Below are 18,057 nucleotides of genomic sequence, written 5' to 3' on the forward strand. Positions count from 1 at the left end.
TTTATTGACAGCTTGTTATTTAGATGAACAACAATTGTACAATGTTTTTTGGGGATCACTCTTTAGGTACATGTGAAATCGTTACCGGCTGATGTTCACCGTATATTTAGTCTACTCAGCGGCCGGTGAGAGATCCCTCACCTCAGTGCAACATTCTCATTCACTGTGAATATAAAAACCCTGACTTGGACCTGCTGCCACTATTTGCCTGTTGTGTTGTAGCCCAGTTTGAACTTATTCAAAGCCATGACCATGCTCAGAGTGTCTTCTTACCGCAAGCTGTTTGAGGATGATAGCTGGAGTCGAAATGGAGGGTTAAGTATGCAGTGTGCAGGGCAGTGCCGGGCCTCTGTCAGGTCAGTGTGGGTCTTTGGGTAGAGGGCGAGTGCAGAATTTTAAAATATGAAGTGTTGTTTCACCTAAAAATATGTAGAATTTAAGATGTTTTTAACCAGAACCAAATGTTCATGAATGTGGGTGTTGTAGTTAAGGCAAATTTTCCTGAATGGTGATGACAAATACCATTTGTGCTCATTGAAATAATTACTCTATAATTAGTCTATGTTCATTTACCGTGACAGGTGAGGGCTAAAGAACTGAAGCTTTTAAAGAATGATGCTGTACTTTAGTTGAACTTTTTGTTGTTTCCCAAATGAATGTTTTACTGTATTTAACTTTGTAAAAGTCATTAACTATCCTACTATGGATGTGGTTCAAATGATCCTTGAAAATTAATTCCAGTCTTTGGTACTTTGTGTCCTCCTCTCAGGGGTGCGGCCATTAACGAGTGTAACTGTGAGAAGTTAGACTTCGTAGCTGCCAAGGCGCTCAACAAGGAGGGTCTGAACCGGTTTGTCCAGGAGCGCAACATCATCGCAGCCCTCAACGACCGCCTGGTCAGACTTATTGAACTGGTGAGGACAAACACTGTTACTGCTCCCAATGACACACCAGCACTTTATTTTCCCTCAGCTGTGTCATGCCTTTGTTCTTGGTAAATGAAGCAGTGAATGTACATACACACAGTATGTACCTGTTTAATCTGTCTCTGCCCTTTAGGCCCATTGTTTTGAGGAGGAGAATGAGTCTCTTGAATGTCAGATTGTTGAACTAGAGGAGAAGCTGAACAGTCGGCAAGCCGCCTCCAGCATCACCTCCACTGTGGCCGAGCCTGACTACAGTCTGGATGCAGTGGTGGAAAGACTGCGCAGGGAGAGGGTAGGCTGCCGCTGCTGGGTGTGTCTGCTGCATGCTTCTCTGTGTGCGACATTCTTAAATTGGGTTTTCTCATAGACGGTCCATTGCGCCTTCCATCCCATCAATTTTACTTTAGTTTGTGCAGTGACAGACAGGACTGATCTATAACCTTGTCAAGATCCATCACTGTTATCACCGCTTCTCCCTGCAGGATGAGATTCTGTGTGACACAGAGGAGCTGCAGAAAGAGCTTGAATGTCTGATGAAAGAGTACGAGAAGGCTGCACAGCAGAGGATCATCCTCCAGCAGGGACGACAGGAGGTTGCTGAGGTAATAGTTGTAAATACTATATAGCATCCTTACCCAGAAGAAAACTTGTGAAAGTCGGGGCCGTAGCCAGGATTTATAAACACTGAGAGTTCCCCCTACAAAAAATGTATATACGGCATACAGCTTGACAACGCAACATGAATGAGTTAAGGTAAACTTAAATAATTAAAGCAAACCAAGATCAACACTAAAGTGATATCCATAAAGGGTTTCTAAACAAATGACAAATGATGTATTACTTCAGTACAGACAAGAAATAAACAATTAAAATGCAGAAATAAAAATAAGGTTTGCGCAAATTTTAAATGAAGAATCTCTGAAGTTGGAGTATGTTCTCAGACCAGTTTAGCTTGTGTTTATATCCTGTTATTTTGAAAAATTAGCTCTATAAGTGAATCCAGCTATAGAGATTCAAAGCCAACAAACAATATTAACTACTTACATTTATAACTGCAGAGTTGATGGCTTATTGTTAAGTGAAAAACAAAAGCTCTTGGGGTTTTTCCACTATACATTAAACATTAACCCTGAAGTTGTTAATCATAGTTGGCACTTTTTGGCCTGGATACGTTTTCCTGTCTATAAGGTGTCCATGAGATGTCCTACAGACTGTTTGACTCTGAATTATGAAACCCCCCCCACCCAGCATTATGGACAGAAGTGCTTGCAATTCACCCTCCAAACCAGAGGTCATGAGATTAAAAATAGTTATGTTTAACCCTTAGGGGTATGTCTTTAGGTTAAAGAGTCACTTCAGAACATATTATTGCACTTCCATGAAGTTGGGGGACTTTCAAGAGATGAGATATAAGAAAAGAATGGCCAAATTTGAAGCAGCAGAAGCTGAGATACCCTGATTTGTGGTCCCTAGTGTGGGTGAAGCTGCAATAACACTGGCTCCTACATTTCCCATAATGCAACCAGTAGCACCTTTTGTTAGACCCTCCGTTCCTGCTAAATTCCCTGTATCTTTCAAACTCAAATTAATCAACTAATGAATGTTAAATTGAGTCACTTGTGACTTATACAACTTTTATTTTTTCATGTATTTCCCCCCTGGGGATCAATACAATATCTCTTAGATTCTTGTATCGTGCTATACATGATCACACCTCTCTTGTGATAATGCGTCTTCAGCACTAGACGGCAGTGTTGCCAAGCCTTTCCCTGCTCCTCCTCCCCTCGGCCTCCTGGTGAATCAGCTGAAACTCGGCACAGCTGCTCCTCCTGTAGTGCAGCCAATGGGTGTTGATCACCACCAGTCACAGTCTGGGCTGGTGGCCCACTGCAACCCGAGCCACCAACTTTTCCATATACCCCCCTCCCTCACACATGCCAGAGCCAATCTCCTCCCAGCCGGGCCAGATGCGAGGGAGGATTTAATTTCTCCCTTACAGATGTGATGCAGGCTATAATACGGTGCCGTAATGTTCCTGCTGGCTCAGTTATCTGGTTCTGAATTGGGAGCAGCTGCAGGGTGACAAGAAAGAGTTGGTGGGAAACCGACAGCGAGGTAGAGGAAGAGCAGAGATGCGGAGGAGAGGAGCAAACACTACACAACTCAACCCACAGCTAGCTGCAGTTCTCTCAACATAATGGTAGACTGACAGTGATGAAACAAGGCATGTTATCCAGTCCAGTATACTACTGGATATTGTGTTGTTTCACTCCTGCCAGTTCTGCTCCATTATCAAGGCCTACAAATTTCCCCTCTTCATCGTCTCACAGTGATCTTAAACATTTTGTTTCAGTTATGTTATTACCATCAGACCTGGTGGGCTGCGGTAAAAAAAAAAAATGACCACAGAATTCACCAGAATTAAAATACACTTACAAGGAAGTGGATGAGTGACGAGGCCAAGTGCTCAGTCTGTTTACTGTAAGTGGTGCTGCATGGGAACAAAAAAAATGGGCACAGAAAAGAAAATGTTCTTCACGCACTCTTAGGCAGAACGAGGAGAGATGCTATAATAAAAGCCTTTATTTAGTCAGGCATGTCGGTTAAAACGCCTACCAGTTTCGACCTCACAAGGTCATCATCAGGGCGAGAATAGTAAAAACAGTGGATTTTAAAATGTTGAGGAATCTTAAAGGCCCTGAAAACTTGTTTTATGAATCAGCTTATAAGCAATAGGGTTCCACACAAACACACAGTTTTCTGCAAAAGATAGTTTAGTTTTGATTATTTCACATGATTTCTCTATTTCTGTTTTTCTCTGTGCACTTTTCCATTGGTTTCAATGGGGTGGGGCTGTACTGGAAAAAGGTAATGTCATGTACTTCAGGATTTAGCAACATTTAGCATCAGAATATATGTCAGTTAGTGGGTTGTTTGGCCAAAACACACACACTTCCAGATGAAGCAGATGAGCTCAGTTTTTGCCTGTAAAACTTATAAATAATACCTAAAGATGTTTTTTTTCTCTCAACTTTAACTTGGATTTTTGCATGGTTAGTAACGGATAATTAAAGTTATAGAAAAATACTTGATTTGACTTGGGCACTATCCAGTCATTGTTTCCATTTTACAGCCCGCAACTTTAATGGTTTGGCTCCCGCTCACCACTCATCAGTGTCGTTTTTAGCGAAAAAATCTCTGATAAATTCACTTCACACAACCTGCTCAGCACCAAACAGCTGACTGACACAGTTAGTGACTAGCTGGTGAAAAGAGTAGCTAAAAAGCCAGATATTTTCTTCATGAGTTGGTGGAAACCAAAATGGAGGTAAAAGGAGAGTCGATATTAGACTTACAATCGTCAGGTGGACAGAAACACGACTCCACATTAATGCTAATTGTGCTCTCCTGGATGCTAAACATGAGCAACTTTTCCAATTTTTTTTCCAAATGAACTTTACATGGTACTAGTATGTCAATGTTGTGTTTACAGCTTGTTGCCCCTAAGAGGCCAAAAAGACAATTATTGCTTTAAAGTTTCTCCCCAGCTACTTGCAGATTTTTGAACACAAGCAACAACAACAGCAGCAGCATTAGGACCAAACCACTTTTGCTTACTGCTGTCCATCAAGGACCCTGCCACCCTCCCAGCGAGGCTCCACAACTTCACCACCAAACTCTCTCTGCATGTGTCCAAATGTAAATGTAGTCACCCACAGTAATTGCATCCAACACCAATTAATCTGGTTCTTTAAAAAGAGTAGATGAGCTAAGAACCCCTGCTAGCGGATGAATTGGTAGACAGGGCTTTTGTGTCTAGTTAGCCTGCTTCTGAACTTCCTCCTCCTCCTCCCCCTTTTCTCTGCATTGCGGTGTCTACTTGCTGTTCAGGGAAACAGGTGGATGTGCTGATGGTTTCTAAAATGATTGTTCAGGGTGGAAACAAAGCCCTTTTGTACTTTTCTTCAACCTGTGGTGTGATTTACTGCACAAACTGCAGTGTTCTGAGACGCCTCCAGAAATGAAGTTCAACTTCTTTACTTGCAGCTTGTTCTCTGTTAATTTGATTTTCTTTGCAGGAAGTCGATGCTGTGACAGCAGAGTGTTTGGCACTGAGGGAGCAAGTGGCTATCTACGAGGAGCAGCTGGCCAACATGGAGGCCCAGCACACAACGGTGAGGGGGAGAGAGGATATATAGCTGCAGTGTGATAAAACAGAAATTGTTTATAGCCATGAAAATTACTGAAAATGTAGCTCTTAGGTCAGACGGGAATGTTGGAGAAATATCCAGACCTGTGGTGATGAACACAGCTGGGATGACCCCTGTCAACATAAACATATGGGGAGAGGATTAAAACACAAAATATGTATCTAGTATATCATGCAACAAAATTAGGCCCTTGTTTAATTTGTTGTGTTCATTTGAGTCCTTGTTCCAGTGTCTTAAAGGGGGCATAAAATGAAAACTCACTTTTTCAGTGCTTGTGCACATACATTTCGGTATCTGGAGTGCAGTACCAACCCGCAAACTGTGAAATAATACAACCCAGTCAGGTTTTTGTGAGCTTCCTAGATCCGAAAACATGGAATTCAACAAGCCATTCAGATTTAGCTCCCCTTCCTATGTCACATGCAGGCTCATTAGAATATACAGCCCCCTATCTGAGTATCTCCATCCAGCAGCTTGAGAACTACCTTTGCAAAGGTGCACCATATTTTTCTCACAAACCAATCAGAGACTGGGCTTTTTGGGAGGGGGGCTTAAAGAGACGGGCGCTAAAACGGAGCATTTTAGCCTGAGGGTCAATACAGGTATCTTGAGACAGACAGTATGAAAAAAATGTGTTGTTTTTTTTTTACATTAAAGCAGGTTAACAGATCCAGTATAAATCCAAAATACACGTATGAACCTGAAAATCAGCATATGTCTCACTTATGCTTTTTTTCTGAGAGTTAGATTAGAAGATCATTACCACTCTGAGAGTGGTATCAATCCTCTCATGTGACTCTTGGCAAGAAAGCAAACGTGCATATTTCCCAAAATTAACTATTGCTGTAAAATACTCATGTTTGCAACCATATCCAATGCACATAATTACCTATATCACATCCACACACACCCTGCTCTCTCCACCTTCTACAATATTCTCCACCTCGCCAGGAGATGACAGACGCGCCCCAGTATCAGATCTTGAGGCTGTAGGCAGAGAGAGAGGCAGCTGAAGCAGGACCAACTCCATCACACTGTGTTTTTCTCTGCAAAGCCAGGCTGCCCGGCGTTTAACACACTCCCTCTGGGACACGCTCGATAACTCACAGTCCGGGAAATGCAGCTGAATACCAAATGGAAACAGAAATTTTCTTTGTTTTATTAACTGTTTTCATTATCAGCACTTCAGATACCCCATATTTCCCTGATGAATCGGCAGCCATGTCGTTATTTGGGTGGAGGGGAAAGGATACAAATGTTAGACTGCCACTGCAGCTCTGTAACAGTTAATTTTCTCTGTAATGTATATAGGTTGGTTTTTTTTTACTGAATGAGCTTGATATTGGAAGCTGAAGACAAGTATGTTGAGGTATTTGATGTGTGTGTAAATTCATCAAAATGAACTGCGTGTGTTTGTATTTGCAGAGGTGAAATGTTACTAGTACATATCAGAGGTACTTTCTTTTCATTTCATGCCACGTTATAATTCTGCTGCACTACAGTTGTATTTGACAGCTATAGTTTTTAGTTACGTTACAAATCAAGATTTTACATAGAAAACATATGATGTGCAAATAAAATATGGTGCATTGTTAAAGATAAAATCATTCAACAGTATATAAAATAGATCAAATTAGCTACAGTATATATTAGTATAACACTCAGGGGTCATTTATCTGCATAACAAGTTTTACTTTTGACACTTTAGGTACATTTTACAGATAATGCTTACATACTTTAACTTAAGTAACATTTGCAGATGCTTTACTTGAGTAAGTACTAATACCACACAGTAAAAATTCTACTTTTGACTATAGTAAAAATGTTACATGTAAAAGTCCTGTATTCAAAATATTATTAAATATTATCAGCAAAATGTACTTGTAGTTAAGTAAAAGTACAATATTTCCCTCTGAAATGTAGTGGAAACGAAGTTGCATGAAATGGAAATAATCACATTTAGGTATTTAGTTGCATTTGACCACTGAGTATACTTCACCGCTGTGTTTTTTGTATGTGGCATGTATGATCAGGAAGTGGAGAGTCTGCTGGAGCCAGCTGAAGGGGCTACAGGAGCTGTGGCAGCTATTATATTTGGCAGCCCTGACATCACTCCAGCCCTGGTTGTAAAGGAGTACTACTGCCAGCTGGCCGAGAACCTCCAGGTACAACACATAGTAGCATAAAACACATATGAAGTGGAAGCCTGATGCTTTACAGTAGCATGTCTATGTACAACCATAGAATCACAGCAAGGCTATTTCTGGCTTTGGTTCTCATTGAGCGACACTTCCATGCACATGAATGGCCTCATAAACACCAATAGCGAACAAGTCATTAAGTACATTTACTCAAGTACTGTACTTAAGTACAATTATAAGGTACTTGTACTTTACTTGAGTGTTTCAATGTCATGCTACTCCACTCCACTACTTCAGAGGGGTGCATGTTATCTGACAGCTATGGATACTTTTCAGATTAAGATTTTACATTAAAGAAACATGATAAGCTTGTAAAATGCATTTTTAAAGATTAAGCCAGTGTTTTGAAACCTTTTTCACAAGCAGTGGCTGGTGGTTGGGGCCCTTTGCCACTTTTCAGATGCCTATAGTGTTCTCCATCCAAATGTAGTGTAAATCTTTAACCAAGAAAATCAGCAAAAGAACAATATCAAGAACTGAGTGCATTGAGATAAACAGCCGGTGGCTGGTGGATTCATTCGCTAAGTATATTTCATTCAATTCATATATTATGAATATAAATTTGTGTCGCTGAGCTTAGTTTTTTTTTTCTTTCCTCTCCCATTAATCATCTCATTGATCTTGTGACCCTTTGGACGGGGACAAACCCCTTGGTGTGACAACCACTGGACTAAACTAGTTAACTGTATATAAAGAAACAGCAGCTAAACCTCGACCAGTTATAACAGTAAAAATGCCACTTACACGTTCATGCATCAGTATTAATAATCTTATACAGGAGCCTTTTCCTGCAGAACAAGTACTTTTACTTTTGATACTTCAGGTGCATTTTGTTTGTAATACTTCTGTAATTTTACTTCAATAGGATTCAGAATTACTTTTACATGGAGTATTTTTAAATTGTTGCATTGCTACTTTTATTAAAGTAAAAAGATCTGAGTACTTCTCCCTCCACCGGCTGCCATCCTCGACCTCCTACTGACCACTGATTACTTTCTCCCTCCCTCTGAAACATCCCTGCCAGGTCCAGATGAAAATCTCAACTTTCACAAATCCCACAACGATACTCCCACTTGTTTTCTTTTCCTCTTAACACAACACCAGGGAAGAACTCGAGAATCAGAGGCTGCCTTTGTCTACCTGTGTGTGTGTGTGTGTGTGTGTGTGTGTGTGTGTGTGTGTGTGTGTGTGCGCGTGCGTGTGCGTGTGCACGCGTGCGCATGTGCATGTGCGCGTGTTGCATCGGGGTCAGACTACAGCTCCGGTGGGTCTGACCCCCTCTGGGGCGAGGATGTCTGCCCGGTTCAGAGGTCAGGGCTGAAATCAGACTGCTGGCCGCCTTCCCAGGCTCCTCAGCAGTACTGGAGTGGACGCTTGGAGGCTTGGCTGAAGGGTATCCAGCGTATTTATATATTTGTGTGTCTGTCTAGATGCGTAGGTGTGTTTTTTGTTCCCCCAAACCCCGTCTATTCCCTCTCTTTCCCTCCCCACTCTGTCTCTTCTCTCGCCAGCTGGACACCGTCCTGTGCCTGGCCTCGATTACGACACGCAATTGTCTTGATGCTAAAAATGATTGCTATCGGGTTTGAACAGTAATGGTGATTGCTGGCTGACTCCCACACACCTGTGCACCCTCATGTTGCTTGTTTCTGCTACATTTGTTCCATCTAATCAGGAATGTGGTGGACACGAGGAGAGGTTTAACCATCAGCTGGGATAAGAGGCTCTGATTGCTCCTTGCTCCACTGTCAGAGTGCACTTAACTGCCCAAAAGAAAGCGCCATCCTCCATGGTTCTGTGCATTTGCAGACTCAAACTGAAAGGTCAGAACTTTCACGACTGCACTTCTTCCTCCTCTTCTGTCTTTGCAGTCCGAGTGTGGTGCATCCTCCTCTGCTGTTGTTCGCAGTGGTGATGGAAAACAACTGGAAGTAGGGGGAGCTGGAGGGTCAACAGTCAAAGACTTGTCAAAGATAAAGGACATCAATGAGCTGAAGATGCTGGTGAGTAGACTCACTGCTCACTCACTTTTTTTTCCATCACTTTTTAAAGGGTCAGTTCACCCAAATCAAACAAAAAGTGCTCTACATTATTAAGGTAGATTTGGGATTTGGTTTTATTTGCCAAGATTTTGAGATGACTTGTCTCTCATTTTTCTGCTGCGCACACCTTGCAAATCTCAACAACATGTTGTGCAGAGCTCCTGCATTAAGCAAGCTGATACTCTTATTAGTGCCTTGAATAGAGTTAGATCAGAAGATTGAAACCACTGTTGTGTGCCAGCAGCTGGTTAGCTTAGCACAAAGACTAGAAACAAGGGGGAAACAACTAATCTGGCTCAGTCCAAAAGTAACAAAATCAGCCTACCAGCACCTCTAAAGATCACTAAATAACATATTATATGTTGTATGTTTAATCCGTACAAAACCAAAGTATAAAAACAACGAGTTTTGGTTGCACAAGGGGTTATGTGTTGGCCTATTTCTTGGCTGGGTGCAGTCACTGTGATGGCAGCTACACACCGGGCCGATAATCGGCCGTTGGACAGTCTGGCGAGGTCAGTGACTCGAGTCTGTTCGGTGTGTTCCGTGCCGTCGTCCGTTGGAGAAGCTGTCAGCCTTCATTTTGGCCGATTTGACATGCTCAGTCGGAGACAGGGCAGTCGGGACTCACCCGGAAATGGCAAGCGGGATGACCGTGACTAACCCTCTCAAAATCTGACGAAAATCTTTTAAACTGACCTTTGTCGATCTAAAATGAAGACAGATTCAGCAACTGCATGGCCTATTTCTCGCTTAAAATGTTTTCAGAAACACGTTTCAGTCAACTATTTTAGTACATATGGGATCGTATTCTGAATGAGTCGCCATTAATGGCCGTTTGAAAAATCCAAAATCCGGAAGCAGCAGCCAGACCGACAATACAGATTAGCGCCACCTGCTGTTATGGAGATGTATTACGTCTCGTCGCTTTGGTGTGTTCCGAGGCACTTTTTTGACCAACTTGGGGAGACTGATCAGTCTGCCTTTTCTGCCAACGGTCGGCCGCCGGCCCGGTGTGTAGCTGCCTTGAGTCAGCCAGTCAGCATGAGGTTGCCAGGTTAGCTTTTTAGCTCTATTCTAGTCTTTAAGCCGGCTTCTACTCCTCTAGCTCTCTAAAGTGATGAAGCGTATTTCTGAAAACATTGAACTATTGCTTTAAGAAGTAGTCCCATGAAAATTGTTGACTACATGCTCTAAGGATTATCCAGAGTAATTGGGATATTGTAATATAACGTATACATCTCAGAAACTGATAGTTATAAACTTCTGCAAAGAAAACCCAAACTGTCTGCATGGCTGGTTACCGCTACTGGCAAGTAAGAAAATCAGTATTTTGGGTGGGGGGTGAACTGACCCTTTAAGTTTCACATTTACACATAATTTAAATACTTCAGTTACTGCCTACTGATTTAGATCTTCCCATAACACATTTCCTGCTTCTTTACTGACAAAGAAAAGAGGAGTCTTACAGACCACAACTGCCTCTGCGTCGGCCATCAGCTCTTAAATCAGACATAATGGTGGAAATGAATGGTTTCCCACAGCAGGCGAAGGGAGTGGAGAGCAGCTGAGTGACAGCAGAGCAACAGTGTGGGAGATCCTGCTGACCAGAGTGTTTACTCTGCGGACACTTTCAGCAGGAGATGTGAAAGGCTCGGCTTCAGCTCAGACAGGATTTATTGCCCTCTGTGTCCTCAGTTATTAAGTACAGTCTTTCAAAGCGCCTGCAGTGTCATGAACGTTTTAAAACTTGACACACACACACACACACACACACACACACACACACACACACACACACACACTGACTAGAGACTACCTCTGCAAATGAAAGAGAGGAAATAAACCTTCATCGGATATTTCTCATCCTGCCAGCAGAAAAATGACAGCAAGGGGCTTTGAATGAAAGAGCGAAGTGAGGCCTCAACAAAGATACGAAACAGGAAATTATGACTCAGGTAAAATCACCAGGTGACTCCCAAAACTACCTCCATTTCCTTCACATTAGTCTCTTTAACATCCATCAGTGGTCAGACCACAGCTGACACCTAGCCACATCTGTAACAAACATGGTGGTTTGGTTCTCATTAATGTGGCTGTAGCTCTACCTCCAGCTCTTTAAATAAACAGTAAGCCTCTGTAACCACAGCAGAACTCTCCCAACATCATCTACTTTTGTCTACTATGCAGCACACTATCCCCAGTTCTGTTCAATCCAGCCTGACGGATGAACAGCACGGCCTGATCTGCTCTGTTTCCTCTCTCGCCTGTGATGGATGCCTCAGGTCTGGTTTCTCACTGAGACACAACATGGCCAAACAAACAGATTGCAGTGAAATCAGCCATGACGCAGAAATGTATATAATAGAGCAGGCACTGATGGGGTTGTATGCCACTACTCGCATAAGCACACAACCCAGACTTCACTCATCATGCCAGGGAGAACCAACGAGTCTGGGAGTAAGTGGCTCGACCAGGTTTGGGAGTCATCATCAGCCGGGTCTTCCTCATGATCTCGCTGAAAGACGAGCACGACCGCCTGGATCCCCATCTGGCTGTGACAGCTAATTGTTGAACTTGCGTGATTGCTGTAATTACTCACGGCAGGACACCACAGCTTCAGACATGAGGGGGAGGGGAAGCGGAAGGGGGGGATGCTCCTGCTTTAGTTTGCGGTAGAAGTAAAGGAACCTGTTTTATCTGTGTAGGTCGGGTTGATTGGCATACTAATGTTTTGGTTTGTTTAAGCTCAATTTCTATCCATTTTATATGAAAAATCGATCAAATGACAAATGTGTCATGCCTTTGCTTGTGATGACCAACCCACAGAGAGTTATCCCATCTCTTTAAGCATTTTTTTTTCTTTTTTACAACACACAAACACTTCTAGCTTGTTTAAAAAGCTCTAAAAAAAACAACTAAATGTACTTGCTTAGTATCAAATGACAGACAGACAAACTCACCAGCGACTCGCTGGTGAAGAAAGTCGAACATCCAGATGCTAAAAACCCAGATATCTTTCTCAGTAGTTGGTGAGACCAAAAGAAAGAGTAAATAATGTGATTTGAAACACGACAGAGACCATGAAGGGAACATCGAGACATAGTCTGACATGATAACTAGTCGAAATCTTTGTGAGTATATTTTGAATGGGTAACCATTGCTGTATGTCGTTTATATTTCTGTAGATTTCAGAGCTACAAAAGGAGCTCTCTGAGCTGGAGAAGTGTAACGAGGAGCTGGAGGACGAGGTTGAGATGAAGACGGCTGCATATATTGACGAGATTGCTGAGTTGGAGGTCTGAAAGTCGACCGATTAACGTAATCATAGGCTGCAAAGGACCAGTGGTTTGGTCTAATTCTGTCATTTAATCTCACCCTCTAATCCCTGTGTGTGTGTGTGTGTGTGTGTGTGTGTGTGTGTGTGTGTGTGTGTGTGTGTGTGTGTGTGTGTGTGTGTGTGTGTGTGTGTGTGTGTGTGTGTGTGTGTTATTCAGTGTACTATTGATGAAATGCGGCACCAGGAGGCCGACTTCCAAGTGCAGATGAAGAAGCAGTGTGAAGACTACAAGGAGCTGCTCAGTGAGAAGATGGCCAGAGACATGGAAATTACTGCTTACAGGTCAGACAGTCTGGTGTAATAAATGGTGTTTTTGTGTGAAACTGTTCTGAATAATAAATCTTCTGTATGATCAGGTAAGCTTGAAAACCTAAAAATGTTTATATGCTCCCTATTAGTAAAGCAGCTAGAAGTCATCCTGGGGTTCATTAATACACACGAATAATATGAAACAAAGCGACGACAAAAAAATAGTCAAATTAACTTTAACAGTCGACTGAATTAGTACGTAACACCCTACCAAATATAAATCTAAGCAGGCCGTGTATACTGTTGATAGACATGTAATGTATACATGCACCTACTATCTTATCCAATATTATCTGATATTCAATATTTATTCCAGCAATCACCCTTTACTATTGTTTTTTCTTGTTTAGAATTTATTGTAATATTTTTGAATTGGATATAGACAGTGTATATTGTTGTCCATTATTGATTATAAATATGTATATATATATATATATATATATATATATATATATATATATATATATATATATATATATTTATATATATATACACTGTATATTTTAACCTACTTGTACAGTATGTAAAAATTGAGAGCTACTAGAAACCAGGGTCAAATTCCTGGCTAATAAAACACAGTCCAAAAATATTACAAACTTGGATTATTACATTAGATCATATTACCTAGAATAGATTGTACTTTGCAATTTGAGGCTCTTTATATTAGTAATCTATTGGATTTGAGTTGGTAACAATATGAATAAGATCTGTATACAACAGTGTCTGGGAAGATATAATTGATATTTCCTCCTGGGATTGACTTTCCAGCAATAATACATTCTAACTTACTTAATATGCTATAACGGACCATAATGTACTAGTGTTGACGCAATTCTCAGAGCTGCCATAAATACAACTCTTACAGTGGTCATCCATACCTTCACAACTCTCATTCCCCTCTTATAGAGAACTGCAGGTTGTTATTCTTAAATGAGACCCCTATCATTTTAAAGCACTCTTAACAGCACGGTACAATTATACCAGAGAAGATAAGCAGACTTTGGGACAGCGAGGTCTAACTGTTAGCAAGACTGTCAGTCAATAGGATGACCCTGAACCAGCACTCTGGGACAGAGATGGACAGCCATGTCTGCTGGAGAACATGGAGGTGTTCATTCCAACAAAAACACTGCACCAGATTTCACTGATTAGTTTGTCGTCTCCTGTTAAAGGTGTCATAAAGTCAACTGCTGTAGTTTCTGATTGCAATTAAAATCTCAAGCGTCGGAGCCTTTTCCTGACATGTATTGTAGATTCCCATCTCTGCGGTAGGGGGTCAAATGAAAACAGACATTCCCTACGGTGCCACACATAATTTAAACCTGTTGAGGAGAATAAACTGTTAGGGGCAAAGCACATAATAACCCTGGGATGATTTCATTAGATTTAAAATTTAAATTAAATCCATCGTCACTGTTTTTTCCTCAACATCAACAAAAGGTTTCTGAGTAAGCGTCACAGTGAATAATACAAGGAGTATTTCTGCAAGTCCAATATTGTCTGATGTAATGCCACCTGGGCATCCACGTTGTCCATAATAAGATAAACAAAGATGCAAACAAAGGGGTGACATCACGGGCCAACTGGAGTCACAGGAAACAGCTTCTGAATATGATGCAGTTTCCTGTACCTGACCTTGAAGACGTTTTATGTCATTCCCTCCTCCCACTGAGGTTGTTTAACCATCTGCCATTCTGGTATGTGGACTGACGCACTTCAACCACCTCATCCTGCTGCCACGGACTTCCTCCTGGTCCCTCCATCGCCAATCCGACTGCACCGGCCCCCAGGGGCCCCTGCTGCAGACCTGAAGCTCAGACCCTCACAATGCCTCATTAGAATGGGCAAAGAGGACCTCACACTGTCGGCGCTGTGTGCTGGGCCACTGCCAGCTCTTCTCCACGCCAGCCTGTTAATGTCAGCCCTCCCCTTACACACATTTCCAAATTCGCCACAGTTTTAATTCCCTCTCGTTACCCAACAGACTGTCCCAAAGACATTTAAGGCACAGGAAAGGCACACAATCGACGCCAACTTTTTTTTCTTTCCTTCCTTTTTTTATTTACTGGATGTTTTGTCATCCATGATTAAAACCATGAATAAGAAATGAAAATGGTGGTTGTTTATTCTCTCCGTGCTGTGGCAAACTGTCTGCACAACAGACCCTAATGACCCAAGGCTGCCATTACAGGGTGGCTTATCGCCTGGAAAAAGCATCTCAGAGTAGTTCAGGCAGATGCTCGCTGCTTTTGCTCACTGCTAATGTGAACCATATTACACTGTAATTCATTCTGCTGTTCATTGTGGTCGGCTCATGGTGCTGCATGACTCAGCAACAAGTAGCTCAACTAGGGACAAGATCCTTTTTAGTTAAGTGCAGTCGATGACTGGTCTGCCGGTCCTATCTTAAAGCTGCTATAATCAATATTTTTATATTCACAGTGAATCCAATCACTTCCCTCGGCGCTACTGAGCTTAATAGCATCTTTCAGCTCATTGTTTTGGCTTTCTGGCATGCAACTTTACTGCTTTGGTTCACTCTCATCTCTCTCATCACCAGCGTGTCCAGATGTAGCAGGCAGCTGTTTTTTAAAACTCACTGTGCACTACTACCTGCCCAGCATCAAACATCAGACTGCCACAGTGAGCAACTAGCTGGTGAACATAGTGAAGCATTTAGCAGCTAAAGAGCCAGATATTTCCCTGAGGAGTTGGTGGAGACCAAAAACAGAGTTAAAAATAGATTCAATATTGGACTTAAATTCATCAGATGGACACAAACATGACGTAAAATGAATGATAATGTTGCTCCGTGTCTGCTAGATGTGAAAAAAAGCATCTGTTTGCTAACAAGTACGTCATATCAACTTGATGGTGATGTCAATATTGTATTTAAAGTGTGTTTCTGTGGTCAAAAAAAGCAGTTATTGCAGGTTTAAATGTGTATATTAGTAGCTGTTCTAAAGCTTTCAATCATATCACATGATCTTTATCAGCAGATGGAGTTTGTTATCATGTCTATTTTTTCTTCGTCTTTATTTTCACTTTAGGACTTCTCATTTATGTTGGCTTAAAAGTTGAGTTATGAAGTTCATTCATTCTTCACCCTGGAAGCAGCTCTTGACTTGTTTTGTCTCACCTGTTCGAGGTTTATAATTGAAAGCAGTTTTTTATTTAATTAGTTCCAGCTTCTCAATGTTAGATTGTATGTGCTGCTTTTCTTTGTCTTATGTATTAGTAAACAAAAAATCTTTGTATTTTGACTTGGGCAGTAAACTTTATTTGAAGACATTGCCTTGGCCTTTAGGAAATTGTTGTATAATTTTTCACAATTTCCCCAAATTGATTAATTGAGAGAATAATTGATGGTGAAAATAATAGTTAGTTGCAGGCTTAAAAATTGACCTTAAGGTGAGATTGTCAACTAATGTTTTTAATATAAAGAATTAACTTGCAATCTTCTGTCTTTCTGGTAAACTTGGCCTACAACTGATGAGCAGCACTACCTGTGAGTACTTCAACTTGGTCACCTGTACTCTGTGTGTTTACTGTGGTATTTCTCTGGTTCAGGAGTCTGGTGGAGGAAGAGGAGGAGCGGCTGTGCAACCTGTGACTTAAGACTGGAGAATCAGACTGGCAGGCTGGATACTCCCCCACACATGGATTAGAAAATAGACCAAAGAGAAACGTGAAAAACACACCGAAACCAGCACTAGGATGAAGCTTAAGGTACCAATGCAGCAATTTAAGCAGAACTTATCATGACAGATTAATGTCGTCTGGAAGCCTAAGCGGGGCCATTGATAACAGGTTGCTGGCAGATGACCCCGAGACTCCAAGAAAGATGGAGCTGTCTAAAAGAGGTGGGAGGATGGGGTCTGCGTGATGAGTGCGTATCCATTCAGTGTCTGGCATGGATATTTCCTTAAGTGGGTTTTATCTTTACCAGCTCACTTCTATCATTCATAAATGTGTTGTCCCCTCTTTGTTGAACACACACACACACACACACACACACACACACACACACACACACACACACACACACACGTTAAACTGCGGCTCTGTGAAGTCATCCCCCTCTGATACCACCTCATCTATCACTCAAATGTTGTCTGATTACCAGCTCTTAACCCTTGACCCTATCACTGTTAACATATTGACAGTTCTCCTTTTGGTAACTAGAAGCATCCCACCTTCCCTTTGCTTTTACAGTCATGCATTCATGTTTTGTTTTTACATATAACTGACAGTCAAGTGTGCAGTGCACTGTTTGCTTTTCAAATGGTTCATGAAATTGTTGTTTTTCTGCAGCTCTTACAAAATGAGCACCTGGATGTTTCTACAAGAAAAAGCCTGTGTGATTCATTATTTCTCCTTTAAAAATCAATGTCCCAATTTGCTGTCGTTTTTAGAAATAAGCATTCGGTAATACATTCCTCTGTAATCTTTTTATTTTCTACATGACATTTAAGCTGTCTATGATAAATCATTTTTGGTTCTCGCTTCTGCACAAGCATCCGCATGTGCTTTAGATTTAAATTGAATAAAACTAATTGCTTGAGAGATCACCTCATACTGTGTGATTTCTTTCGTGAAAATCTCTGTTTCATGAGAACTGCTTGTGAATTTTTGGACTTAAGAAGTTCCCCCGCACTATAAAACTATGCAATGAGCACAGAGTGATTTATGTTCAGTGATCCTTCTTTCATTCATCTTCGTGTTCAATGTGAGATTTGAACATTCCCAGCTATTAACGATCTCAAAGGCTTGTTAGCTCTGCCATAAAAATGAAAAATGCTGCTAATAACGGATCAAGATAAGATTAGCCACGCTCGGTGAACTTGTGGTGATGAGGAGTTAGCCTCTGTAATAATTGAGTTCAGTGTCTGGAGAAAGGCCTGGGAATGGGTGGATACGGTGACTTGTTTAATTGTCTCGACATGAAACATGGCCGGCTCAGGAGGAAGCTGCTGTGTCTGTTTTCTCAGAGCCGCAGTGCTAAATCAAGACCTCAGAGGAGATGGA

The 18,057-nt window shown here is 41.6% G+C and overlaps 1 protein-coding gene across 1 annotated transcript; it reads left to right on the forward strand.

Moving 5' to 3' along the window:
* Positions 1-84: 84 nt before the first annotated feature.
* vimr2 (vimentin-related 2) lies at positions 85-17,595 on the forward strand. The gene is made up of 10 exons (XM_031303282.2): positions 85-356; positions 770-914; positions 1,060-1,218; positions 1,409-1,528; positions 5,006-5,101; positions 7,171-7,302; positions 9,210-9,341; positions 12,569-12,679; positions 12,878-13,002; positions 16,600-17,595. The coding sequence occupies exons 1-10, from the start codon at positions 247-249 to the stop codon at positions 16,640-16,642; spliced, it is 1,173 nt and encodes a 390-aa protein (XP_031159142.1). The 5' UTR covers positions 85-246; the 3' UTR covers positions 16,643-17,595.
* The last annotated feature ends 462 nt before the right edge of the window (positions 17,596-18,057 follow it).

Source organism: Sander lucioperca, chromosome 1 (genome assembly GCF_008315115.2).
Source record: "Sander lucioperca isolate FBNREF2018 chromosome 1, SLUC_FBN_1.2, whole genome shotgun sequence".
Classification (NCBI taxonomy): Eukaryota; Metazoa; Chordata; class Actinopteri; order Perciformes; family Percidae; genus Sander; species Sander lucioperca.